The 13,122-nt window shown below is 46.0% G+C and overlaps 1 protein-coding gene across 1 annotated transcript in view; it reads left to right on the plus strand.

The window, feature by feature from the left end:
* The window catches only part of LOC143288609 (acyl-CoA dehydrogenase family member 10-like), a 42,334-nt gene extending 30,886 nt beyond the window's left edge, over nt 1-11,448 (plus strand). The window contains exons 18-22 of the mRNA XM_076597264.1: nt 2,434-2,592; nt 4,028-4,200; nt 7,030-7,173; nt 8,269-8,346; nt 10,624-11,448. Of these exons, the coding sequence (XP_076453379.1) occupies nt 2,434-2,592; nt 4,028-4,200; nt 7,030-7,173; nt 8,269-8,346; nt 10,624-10,776 (707 nt within the window). The 3' untranslated portion in view covers nt 10,777-11,448. The remainder of the gene's footprint in view (nt 1-2,433; nt 2,593-4,027; nt 4,201-7,029; nt 7,174-8,268; nt 8,347-10,623) is intronic.
* The last annotated feature ends 1,674 nt before the right edge of the window (nt 11,449-13,122 follow it).

Consider the following 13,122-nt stretch of genomic DNA (forward strand, 5'->3'; position numbering starts at 1 on the left):
TTTTTGTGGGCACAAGTGGTGGACATCAGGTGAAAGACCTTGTCTTGCCTTTGCTGAGGTCTGTGTGTCGTGTGCAATTCAGCACACGTAAAAGAACCCACAGCAGTAAGAGAGTTGCCCCTGGCAAGATTCTGTTTTTGTAGAGCCCAGTCGATGGGCACAAGTGGTGGAGGTCAGGTGAGAAACCTTGTCTTGCCATTATTATTCTGAGGTTTATGTGGAGTGCGCACTTAATTCAGCACACATAAAAGAACCCACAGCAAATAAGACAATTGTCCTTGGCAAGATTCTGTTTTTTTGTTGTTGTAAAATCCATTCCAATATACATTGTTGTTCTTTTTCTTTGATTTGACATCTTTTCACTGTCAAGTGATTACTAGACGTGTGGAAAGAAAAGGGAGAAAAAGAAAGTGCGTGTGTATGTGTTGCAAGATGGAGAGGGGGTACATGGAAAGATGGGGTGGGGTGACTGAGGAGCTGAAGCAACAGGGTGGTGGGAAAGGAAGAGCTGCAAAGGACTGGACTGACCACCAGTGACGGGCGCAATAGCCGAGTGGTTAAAGCGTTGGACTGTCAATCTGAGGGTCCCGGGTTCGAATCACGGTGACGGCGCCTGGTGGGTGAAGGGTGGAGATTTTTACGATCTCCCAGGTCAACATATGTGCAGACCTGCTAGTGCCTGAAGCCCCTTCGTGTGTATATGCAAGCAGAAGATCCAATACGCACGTTAAAGATCCTGTAATCCATGTCAGCGTTCGGTGGGTTATGGAAACAAGAACATACCCAGCATGCACACCCCCGAAAACGGAGTATGGCTGCCTACATGGCGGGGTAAAAACGGTCATACACGTAAAAGCCCACTCGTGTACATACGAGTGAACGTGGGAGTTGCAGCCCACGAACGCAGAAGAAGAAGAAGAAGAAGACCACCAGTGAATCATAACATGAATCCCACACTCCTCCCTCCACCAGACCGTTAGCGGTGGTCTGGGTACAAGTCTTTGGGATGAGACGATATAAACTGAGGTGCTGCACGCGCTTAGCGCACGTAAAAGAATCCACAACAACCAAAGGGCTGGTCCCAGGCAAAGCTCTGCCAAATGTCCACTTTGGTTATGAAACAGACAAGCGTGGAAGGAAGAAAAAGGGTGTGGCGCTGCACTGCAGCGTTGGGCTGTCCCTGGGGAAGGGCAACCTGAACTTCACACAGAGAAATCTGCTGTGACAAGCAGTAATACAATACAACGCGCAACACAGTGCATCACAACACAGGGAAAACACAGCACAACACAGCACAGCTCAGCACAACACGCTTGTTTTTAAAAATTTTTTTATAATAATTACGAGGAAGGTGGCAGAATGGTTAAGACCGGTTGTCTGCCAATACAGTGTCCGTGAGGGTGTGGGTTTGAATCCCACTCTTGCCCTTTCTCCCAGGTTTGACTGGAAGATCAAACTGAGCGTCTGGTCATTCGGATCAGACGATAAACCTAGGTCCTGTGCACAGTACGCACATAGCACACTGAAAAATAACCCACGGCAACATAAGTGTTATCCTCCGGCAAACTTCTCCAGAAGAAATCCAGTCAGGTAGGTATACAAAAATACATGCATGCACTGAACACCTGCTTTTGCGCTTTGGGCTACGCTGCTGGTCAGGCATCTTTCTATCAGATGTGGTGTGGCGTGTGTGTGAATTTGTCTGAATTCAGTGAAGCCTCCTTGAGAAACTGAAACTGAAACTTTTAAAATGTCAAAAGGAGGCGCTACTCAGGGACGCAGAAGGAAGGATATCTCCTTTCAGGAGGTTATGAAGAAGGAAGGATATCTACTTCCTGGAGGTTACGCAGAAGGAAGGATATCTACTTCCTGGAGGTTACACAAAGGGAGGATATCTACTTCCAGGAGGTTACGCAGAAGGAAGGATATTTACTTCCGGGAGGTTACGCAGAAGGGAGGATATCTACTTCCGGGAGGTTACGTAGAAGGAAGGATATCTACTTCCGCAGAAGGAGGATATCTCCTTCCAGGAGGTTACAGAAGGGAGGATATCTACTTCCGGGAGGTTACGCAGAAGGGAGGATATCTACTTCCTGGAGGTTACGCAGAAGGGAGGATATCTACTTCCGCAGAAGGGAGGATATCTCCTTCCAGGAGGTTACGCAGAAGGGAGGATATCTCCTTCCAGGAGGTTACGTAGAAGGAAGGATATCTACTTCCGGGAGGTTACGCAGAAGGGAGGATATCTACTTCCGGGAGGTTATCAGCCATAGCTACCTCTGTTTTCTCCACGTAGGCGGGTAGTAGTTTGCACAGGACAGGGAATCAGACCCCTGCCAGAGCCTGCACCAGTGGGTTACAGTAAGTATGTTAGATAAACGTAATTTTTGGAAGAAAATTTCCTTTTTTTAACAGCGTCTTGACGTGACACAGGTGCCTTGGATCCCCGATGCAAACTGTGCATCTTCATGGGCAAGACGGACGTGACGGCCTCACGCCACAAGCAGCAGAGCATGATCCTGGTGCCCATGGATGCCCCGGGGGTCAAGGTCATCCGGCCTCTGTCGGTGTTTGGCTACGATGACGCTCCCAGTGAGTTTTTCGTTTTTTCTTCCAGCATTCCTGAAGCTATTTAACCCTGCACCAGAGCATTGCTCAGGTGTCAAATTTGTCTCGTTAAAATGGTTTTCGTGTTCCTCCTACGCATGCATACACTGCTAGGGAAGGGAACTAACTTCTGCTGTGTTTTTGTATGTGTCCACATGTAATTTTTTTTTTAGGAAAAACGTAATATTTTCTGTGTTGTCTTTTTTCTGTATCGATATCACAGGGAAGCTTGTTGAGGCTGTGAAATCTGTTGGGTTGAATGGGTTAAGTGTATGTCTTTATAATCTGCTTGATTTTGAGGAAACGTTCTTTCGAATGTGATCGGTTGCGATATTTTAAACCATATTTAAGTGTATATCTCTAATCTGCTTGATTTTGAGGAAACGTTCTTTCGAATGTGACCGGTTGCGATATTTTAAACCATTTTTAAGTGTATATCTCTAATCTGCTTGATGTTGAGGAAACGTTCTTTCCATGTGATTGGTTGTGATGTTTTAAACCATTTTAAGTGTATCTCTTCAATCTGTTTGACTGGGATGGGACCATGTGTTAACGGGGCTTGTGTGAGTGAGAGTGTGGGTGTGTATCACTTTGTTGTAATTCTTTTTCTTCCCACTTCCAGCAGCATTTTGCTCTCTGGGGCCACTGGGGCCATGATGGTGCCATACAGTTGTGCTCTCTTTTTTTTTTCTTTTTTTTTGTTGTTGAATGAAGGCAGTTTTAACGTTGTACTGTCCTGTCCTATCCTGTTCTGTTCTGTTCTGTTCCATTCTGTTCTATTCTGTCCTGTCCTGTTCTATAGTTCTGTTCTGTCCTGTCCTGTCCTGTTCTGTTCTGTTCTGTTCTGTTCTGTTCTGTTCTATCCTGTCCTGTTCTATAGTTCTGTCATGTCCTGTCCTGTCCTGTTCTGTTCTGTTCTGTTCTGTTCAATTCTATTCTATTCTATCCTGTCCTGTCCTGTTCTATAGTTCTGTCATGTCATGTCCTGTCCTGTTCTGTTCTGTTCTGTTCTATTCATTCTATCATGTCCTGTCCTGTTCTGTTTTATCCTGTCCTGTTTAATCATATCTTGTCCTGTTCTGTCCCTTTTCTATCCTGTCCTGTTCTATCCTATCCTGTTCTGTTCTGTCCTGTCCTGTTCTATCCTATCCTGTTCTGTTCTGTCCTGTCCTGTTCTATCCTATCCTGTTCTGTTCTGTCCTGTTCTGTCCTGTCCTGTTCTATCCTATCCTGTTCTGTTCTGTCCTGTTCTGTCCTGTCCTGTTCTATCCTATCCTGTTCTGTTCTGTCCTGTCCTGTCCTGTCCTGTCCTATTCTATCCAAAACTATTCCAAAAAGACTCACCCACACACCTTTGCCACCGTTTCTCTCCCTTCGCCCTCCCCCCCCCCACACCCCCCTACCCCCCACCCCACCCAAGGCGGTCACGGGGAGGTGGTGTTCGACAACGTCCGCGTCCCTGCCTCCAACCTGCTCCTGGGCGAGGGGCGGGGCTTTGAGATCGCGCAGGGTCGACTGGGGCCGGGCCGCATCCACCACTGCATGCGTCTGGTTGGTCACGCCGAGCGCTGTCTGCAGCTGATGCTGGACAGGGTAAGGTGGTTGTGGGGAGGGGTGGGAGAGTGTGGATGGGGTGGCGGGGGGAAGGGTAGCGGGGGGGACAGGTCAGGGGTTGCAGAAAATGTTTTTTATTCCGGAAAGATGGTAGTTATGAAAGTGCATGCTTGTCCTACACAAAAATGTTCCCATGACAACGCCACCTTCACGTATCAGCCCTGTTTCCACAGAGTTTTGTCTAGTCTAGGGTGGGAGCGATTGCCCTGTGGGAGCGATTGTGGGAGCAATTTCCCTGTGGGACCAATTGCCTGGTGGAACCGATTGGGACCAATTGCCCTGTGGGATCGATTGCCTGGTGGGACTGATTGCCCCTGTGGGACTGATTGCCATGTGGGACTGATTGCCATGTGGGACCGATTGCCTGGTGGGACTGATTGCCTGGTGGGACTGATTGCCATGTGGGACTGATTGCCATGTGGGACCGATTGCCTGGTGGGACTGATTGCCCTGTGGGACCAATTGCCCTGTGGGACCGATTGCCTGGTGGGACTGATTGCCATGTGGGACCGATTGCCATGTGGGACTGATTGCCCAGTGAGATAACTGGCTTAGCTGGTCTGGGCTGTCACAGGCCTTGGTTGGCAGTCAGACTAGGTGATGGAAAAAAAAAGCCACTGACTCTGCACCCTCGAAAGGCAGACTGGCTGGACATCACCTCCGACGGCGGACTGGGCTGAGGAGGACTGAAGTTCCCACATGGATGGGGTGTGTCGGGGGCTCCTTCCGTCCTGGTCACTTCACAGGGGGAGGCAGTCCCCTAGCCTTGGGTGGCGACTGCCCAGGAGGAGAACACTCTGAAGTAAGACCTGTGACCTGTGGACCTCACAGTCACCGTCCCAGCTGGCTTGGCCATGACAGATGATCCATGAGTTTAAAGGGTTGGGCCAGTTTTGTGCACACTGCACTCCACTGTACACCACTGCACATATGTTGACCTGGGAGTTCGGAAAAAATCTCCACCCTTTACCCCACCAGGCGCCGTTACCGAGATTCAAAACCGGGACCCTCAGATGGAAAGTCCAGCACTTTAACCACTCGGCTGTTGCGCCTGTCATACAGGTGTTCAACTGCAGCGCCCCAGACACGGGGAACATGGAGGTGCTGGTGAAGTACGGGACACAGGAACAGAAGGATCAGTGGCTCACGCCTCTCTTGGAGAGGCCACCATTGCACAGGAATGAAGATCATGTCCAACGTCCAAGTCCCCTCCCCCCACCCACCCCCTCCTTCCACACCCATCATCGTTTCATATATTTTGACATGAGACAAGAGTGAGAAAGAGAGGGAGAGAGTGTATGTGTGTGTGTGTGTGTGTGTGTGCGTGTGTATTTATGTGTGTGGATGTGTATGGGTGTGTATGTATGTGTATGCATGTGTATGGGTGTGCATGTGTGTGTATGTATGTGTATGCACATGCATGCCTATTTTTCATGGCTTTGCTACATATTCAAGCAGTGTCAGTGCATGTCTGTTTGTGTGTGCACACGATTGTTCATGTGTGGTTTACCTGATGCATGAATGTTTATGTTTATGTACGAGGTCATCCCAACGGTGGAGCAGGTGGAAGAGGAGACATCTCCCAACGGCTGCAAAGGTGGATGAGGATGCCAAACAATGGGTAGGGAGGCTTGTGAGCACGCCGCAAGAACTGCCATGGACCCACAACATCTAGGGCTTATCTCCTAGAGTGTGAAACCTGGATTCGGTGGACTGCGCGGAAGAAACCATCATTGGTTCAACGGGTAGAAAGGCGTTTCTCAGCAATGCGCCGTGGAGCGCTAAAAGGGCGCTGTGAGACACATGCAGGACACAGTCAGCCATTCACTCTGACGGGCACAACAGCCGAGTGGTTAAAGCGTTGGACTTTCAATCTAAGGGTCCGGGGTTCGAATCACGGTGACGGCGCCTGGTGGGTAAAGGGTGGAGATTTTTACGATCTCCCAGGTCAACATATGTGCAGACCTGCTAGTGCCTGAACCCCCTTCGTGTGTAGACGCAAGCAGAAGATCAAATGTGCACGTTAAAGATCCTGTAATCCATGTCAGCATTTGGTGGGTTATGGAAACAAGAACATACCCAGCATGCACGCCCCCGAAAGCGGAGTATGGCTGCCTACAAGGTGGGGTAAAAACGGTCATACACGTAAAAAAAAGCCCACTTGTATGCATACGAGTGAACGTGGGAGTTTCAGCCCACGAACGAAGAAGAAGGAGCCATTCACTCCATCCTGACCTGTCTCCACCCGTCTCGACTGTGTCTTGGCACTGGGTCCAGATAGGCCAGGACGAGAGAGTGAGGCTGATGACCTGCACAACCCCTCCCTCTCTTTGATCCAAGTCACACGCAAGTCATGACTTCAAACTACACCGATTCTTGAAGCCCTGGTCATCTTCGAGTCTGAAGGACGAACAGCATGTTTATGTATGTAACTGAGCATCAGTCTGCATTAATGTTATTGTTACTGTGTGGGTGAGGAGGGGTTGTCTTCAGGGCCTTGACCTGAAGCGTCAGTACCGCAAAGGGAGGAAAATAGACCAATCGTCTGCTATTGTCTGCCCACAGTGCGGCCGCATTCATTTGTGATTCTGCCTTTTGGCTGCATTCTCTTTCCCAAAGTCACTGACAGTACATTTTTATTAATCCGACTGGATATGACATGTGCATTCAACCTTCATGTGACATCATCGTTTGCGAATGACTTTCCTGATGATGATGCTATATATGTGTGTTTTGGTTCAAGATTTCCGAAGCCCCCCACCCCCCCAACACCCTTCATTTCTGACTGTCCCCTTGCTGTGCTTCCAGACAGTGAGCCGTCAGGCGTTCGGCAAGCCCCTGGCAGCCCAGGGCACCATTCAGGCTGACGTGGCCATGTCCCGCCTGGAGATCGAACAGACACGACTGCTGGTGCTGAAAGCCGCTCACATGATGGATCTCTATGGCAACAAGGTGAGGCAAAAGGGGCCAGGGCTTGTTGTGTGAGTGAGCAGTGTTAACTTTTTTGTTGTTGTCTTTTGCTGCCCCATCATCTGCACCACTTCGGTGGCATTACTCCCATGCAGCTCATTTCTGAGTCCCCCCTCATATATGGCCCACACCTGGGTTCATCTGTCACATTTCCAGTGTCCGGCAGTCCTCAGGGAACCATTGACGTTAGGTCGCCAGGAGGCCACACACCAGAGGAGACCCTGTCCTGCTGCTGAGTCACATTAGCAGTGTTCAGTTGTACCTGTTCTGATTTAATGTATTCAGGACAACACCTGCTAAGCCCCCTACTGACGACAATAATGGCATAGTTGAGAAATTAGACTGAGCGAGCGTCGCTCCGAGAGTGGAGACGGCCACCACATCCCTCAAGCTGCACTCTGGATCTCGGTTTATCATCTCGTCCAAAGGACTGGCACCCAGACCATGCCAGTCATTCAGATGAGATGATAAGCCGGCATCCAGTGTGCAGCATGCACCTACAGCAACAAAAGAGTTCTCCCTGGCAAAATTGAGCACAAAAATCCACTCTGATATATTTGGGTATGTGTGCGTGTGATTGAAGCCTGACTGATTGACACAGGAAACTAAATGATGAGCGCTAAACAGCAGCCGTCAGTCGGCGCTGCCCAGGTAGGCAGCCAGTTGTGCAAAAGACTGTTTGTAAAGCACTTGGAATTTGGTCTCTGACTGAACAAAGACACTGTCTAAGTGTCAACAACAGCAGTGGCACCAATGATGATAAAGATAACAATAATAGTAATAATGATGATAATAATATTATTAATGATAATGATGATAATTATAATGATAGTAATAGTAATGATATACTAATAATGATAATAATAATAATGATAATAAAAATATTAATATTATTTATGATAATGATGATCATGATGATGTTGATACTACTACTACTACTACTAGTAACGATGATGATAATGATAACAATAATGATAATGATAACGATAACGATGACAATATTGATAATAACAATAACAATATTAATGTAATTATTACTGACAATGACGAAAGCCTGACCGAATGATCTGCCTCCAGGTGGCAGCCCCGGAGATTGCCATGATCAAAATCGCCGCCCCCAACATGGCGCTCCGTGTCATCGACAGGGCCATGCAGGTGAGAGATGCGTGTCGTGTCGACGCCTTGACCGGGGGATGTTTGATATTCTGTGTTTGTGTGTCTGTGTGGTTTGTTATTGTGTGTTTGTATGTCTGTGGTTTGTTATCCTGTGTTTGTATGTCTGTGTGTTTTGTTATTTTGTGTTTGTATGTCTCTGTGGTTTGTTATTCTGTGTTTGTATGTCTCTGTGTTTTGTTATTTTGTGTTTGTATGTCTCTGTGGTTTGTTATTTTGTGTTTGTATGTCTCTGTGGTTTGTTATTTTGTGTTTGTATGTCTGTGTTTTGTTATTTTGTGTTTGTATATCTCTGTGGTTTGTTATTCTGTGTTTGTGTGTCTGTGGTTTGTTATTTTGTGTTTGTATGTCTGTGGTTTGTTATTTTGTGTTTGTATGTCTGTGTTTTGTTATTTTGTGTTTGTATGTCTCTGTGGTTTGTTATATTGTGTTTGTATGTCTGCGGTTTGTTATATTGTGTTTGTATGTCTGTGGTTTGTTATATTGTGTTTGTATGTCTGCGCTTTGTTATTTTGTGTTTGTATGTCTCTGTGTTTCTGTTGAGGGGATGTATGGGACAAGGGGATGTTTGATATTCTGTGTTCATATCTCTCTGTGTTGTTATTTTGTGTCTGCATGTCTCTGTGTGTCTCTTGAAGTGTTAACACCTTGACTCAGGTTTGGGACACGGGGAGGTTCATTATTCTGTGTTTGTGTGTCTCTGTGTGTCTTTTGAGGGGATGTCGTGTTAATGCCTTGACTCAGGTTTGGGACACGGGGAGGTTCATTATTCTGTGTTTGTGTGTCTCTGTGTGTCTTTTGAGGGGATGTCGTGTTAATGCCTTCACTCAGTTTTGGGACAAGTGGGATGTTTGATATTCTGTGTTTGAAAGTCTCTGTGTGTCTCTTGAGGGGATGTCGTGGAGTGATGGCCTAGAGGTAACGCGTCCGCCAAGGAAGCGAGAGAATCTGAGCGCGTTGGTTCGAATCACGGCTCAGCCGCCGATATTTTCTCCCCCTCCACTAGACCTTTGAGTGGTGGTCTGGATGCTAGTCATTCGGATGAGACGATAAACCGAGGTCCCGTGTGCAGCATGCACTTGGCGCACGTAAAAGAAGCCACGGCAACAAAAGGGTTGTTCCTGGCAAAATTCTGTAGAAAAATCCACTTCGATAGGAAAAACACATGAAACTGCATGCAGAAAAAAATTTTTTTTAAAAAGGGTGGCGCTGTAGTATAGCGACATGCTCTCCCTGGGGAGAGCAGCCCGAATTTCACACAGAGAAATCTGTTGTGATAAAAAGAAATGCTAAATACAAATACAATCAGACAGACAGAAGTGTGAAACGGCCGTGGTGAGAGAGCAGCAGGGGAAGAAATCCCCCGCTTCAAAAGGAAGTGCACTCATTCCACCAGTCCTCCTTCACAATCATCACAACCATGCACACATCCAAACTGGATGAGGTCCCGTGTGCAGCATGTACTTAGCGCACATAAAAGAAGCCACGGCAACAAAAGGGTTGTTCCTGGCAAAATTCTGTAGAAAAATCCACTTCGATAGGAAAAAACACATAGGAAACTCTGTGAATCCCTAGAAGTGCCCTTTTTTTTTTTTTTTTTTTTTTTTTTTTGGTCTCTGTGTGAGTGTATAAAGGAGGGGGTTGAAAGGAAACTTTGAACTAAAAGTGCCCTTTTTATCTCTGTGTGTGTACACAGGAAAGGATTAACCCTTTCAGTCCTCTAAGGTCTTCTGCCAGTGCACACATCCAAACTGGACATGTATGTACACATGTGTTTTTCCCCCCCTGCCATTGTTGAATAAAATGGCCCCCCCAAAAAAAAGAAAAGAAAAAAAGCCAGTCCTGATAACCTCTTGACTTCTCCTTCTTCTGCATTCACTCATTCCACACAAGTGGGCTTTTACGTGTATGACCGTTTTTACCCCGCCAAGTAGGCAGCCATACTCCATTTTCGGGGGTGTGCATGCTGGGTATGTTCTTGTTTCCATAACCCACCGAACGCTGACATGGATTACAGGATCTTTAACGTGCGTATTTGATCTTCTGCTTGCATCTACACACGAAGGGGGTTCAGGCACTAGCAGGTCTGCACATATGTTGACCTGGGAGATCGTAAAAATCTCCACCCTTTTACCCACCAGGTGCCGTCACCGTGATTCGAACCCGGGACCCTCAGATTGACAGTCCAACGCTTTAACCACTCGGCTATTGCGCCCGTCAACCTCTTGACTGATTTCCTTGTTCCGATCCATGCTGCAGGCGCACGGCGGGGCAGGCTTGAGCCACGACTTCCCCATGGCACAGATGTACGCCTGGGCCAGGGTCCTGCGACTGGCCGACGGCCCTGACGAGGTTCACATGCGATCCGTGGCCAGGTCCGAATACGCCAAGGTGACCAAAGGAAAATTGTGAGCATCTCCATGGAACACCGAAAGGAAACTCTGTGAATCCCTAGAAGTGCCTGTTGTTTTTTTTTTTGTTTTTTTGTCTCTGTGTGAGTGTATAAAGGAGGGGGTTGAAAGGAAACTTTGAACTAAAAGTGCCCTTTTTGTCTCTGTGTGTGTATAAAGGAAAGGATTAACCCTTTCAGTCCTCTAAGGTCTTCTGCCAGTGCAACCCTCCCAGACTGGCATGTTTTGGTTTGGCTGCATCAGCGGGACGGGGTGCTTCACTTCAGGCACAAATTCATCGCAGCCGCTCAACTAATAGCTACCAAACTGCACATAGTGACTGGAATATGATTGTGACACAATTTGCTGAAGTCTCAAGACGAGGTATGCAATAGCTTACTTGTAACTTTGAATTAAAAACAGAAATTGTAAAATGTCAGCTTCTGTTTATGTTGAAGGTTGTGGGCTATCTTCCTGATTCAAATATTTCACTTTGTCCAGACCAGTTACTGATTTCATCTCCTTCACTTTTCTATGATTTATCGGATGAATTATAAGTCAAATCTTCATTATCTGGGTCGAATTCGCTGCAAGAGTCTATTATGATATCAACAAGCACTTGCTGTGCAGTAAGCCTTTGACATTTTACCATATCGATGTGGAAAACCGGATTAAAAACACATTGATCGCTTGATTTTTTGAGTGAAACTTGGCATGCCAGTGAGGAAGGAAGTTAAGTTGGAGTTACTTCCCTTACCTAGCAGTTTGATGCATAATAATGAGGTGATGAACTGGTTGAAATAAACAGGTTTCTTTGCCCGCCTGCTAGGTGGGCTGAGGTGGAGAATGGTGATCAGTGGCATCCACCTCTTTGATCTAAAGGTGCCCATTTTCTGTGTGTGGTATAAAGGTATGAAAGGAAATTTTGAACTATAAGTGCTGTTTTTTTTCTTCTTTTAAAAAAAATTATATGAATGCATCAAGGAACGACAACAACAAAAAGCTTGCAGTCCACAACCCCCCCACCCCCTCCCCTCCACTCCCCTTCTCACCAAGAAAACAGGGGCATGTGGCCCACAAGGTGACTGCTGAGCTTTTCACATGGGTTGTTGTGGCGGGGTGGAATTAAGCCTTTCACCCTCGACAGCGGTTTTTGGCACGGTCCAGGGGTCATCTAAAAAAAAACAAAAAACAATAGTCTGGCTGGTCACGTGGTTGCCGAAACTTTCTTTGTGAATGGTGACTGCCTTGGCAGGGTATTTGAAACAATTTTTCAGGAAATTATGACTCGATTTAGAAGCGTTTTGTGTGTGTGTGTGTGTCTCTGTGTGTGTGTGTCTGTGTGTGTGTGTCTGTTGTAAAGCAAAGTTATTGACAGCCAGGATGTACAGTGTGGAAAGAACTGGCTAGAATTTTGTTTGGTTTGCCACATGACGACAATATTGACCATAGACGTTTGGCAGAAAATTAAAGTAATGTTGTTGTTGATCAACTGCCGTGTTTCTGTTGATGTTCATGAGGGTTACACACTACTGAGTATATCAAAATGTAGCAGATATGGTTGTGTTGGAAGTGGGTGTAAAACAAAAAACCCAGTATTTTTTCTTCTTCTCGTTCTTCAGATGGACAGAACCCTTAGTATTTTAGCTTGAAGCCTTCATTTCAGCCCCCAGATGATGGATTTCAAGCTGTAATACTGTAATAATGTTTTCAGTGAGTGTGTTTATTGTAATTTGTTTTTGTTTTTTCTTTCCAATAATCTCTTAAGAAAAACCAAAAAGGCAAATAGTATATTTGGGTAGATTTAACCCTTTCACTGCCTGGGAAATAAGATTTGAGTGAAATCTTTATGCCAGGGTTTTTTCACAAAATATGGGTGTATATTTTCAAAAAAATCTCTGTGTGCTTTATCATTGGAGAGAGACCCATAAAAGTATAAATTTTCTGAAAGATGATATGATTAAAGAATGGAAAACACATGACGTTTTTCTAATTTTGTATTTTTCAAAAGACATGCAATAATCTTTAAAACAAGTGGGTTTTTTTTGTCAGATTGTTCATTATCAATATTAGTCAGGTTATTTGCACAGTAATACGATAATATCAGGACAAATGGTTGATAACTGTACGCACAAATTATACCAGAAAAGAGACATACACGATTCATTGTGACTACTTTAAGTGGTAACGATCGACATAGATGTGACTGTCCAGTCCTTTCAGTCAAATCATTTTTCTTGAAAAAAAATCATCATGCCCATCAGTAAAGTCAGACCCAAGAACTGTTTCATTTCAAAAACATTTATATCTGTCCATGCTCATAGTCTGGAGTACAGTTTGGTTTGTTTTTTTTCTGCCTGCCTGGATT

This window comes from Babylonia areolata, chromosome 12 (assembly GCF_041734735.1).
Source record: "Babylonia areolata isolate BAREFJ2019XMU chromosome 12, ASM4173473v1, whole genome shotgun sequence".
Classification (NCBI taxonomy): Eukaryota; Metazoa; Mollusca; class Gastropoda; order Neogastropoda; family Buccinidae; genus Babylonia; species Babylonia areolata.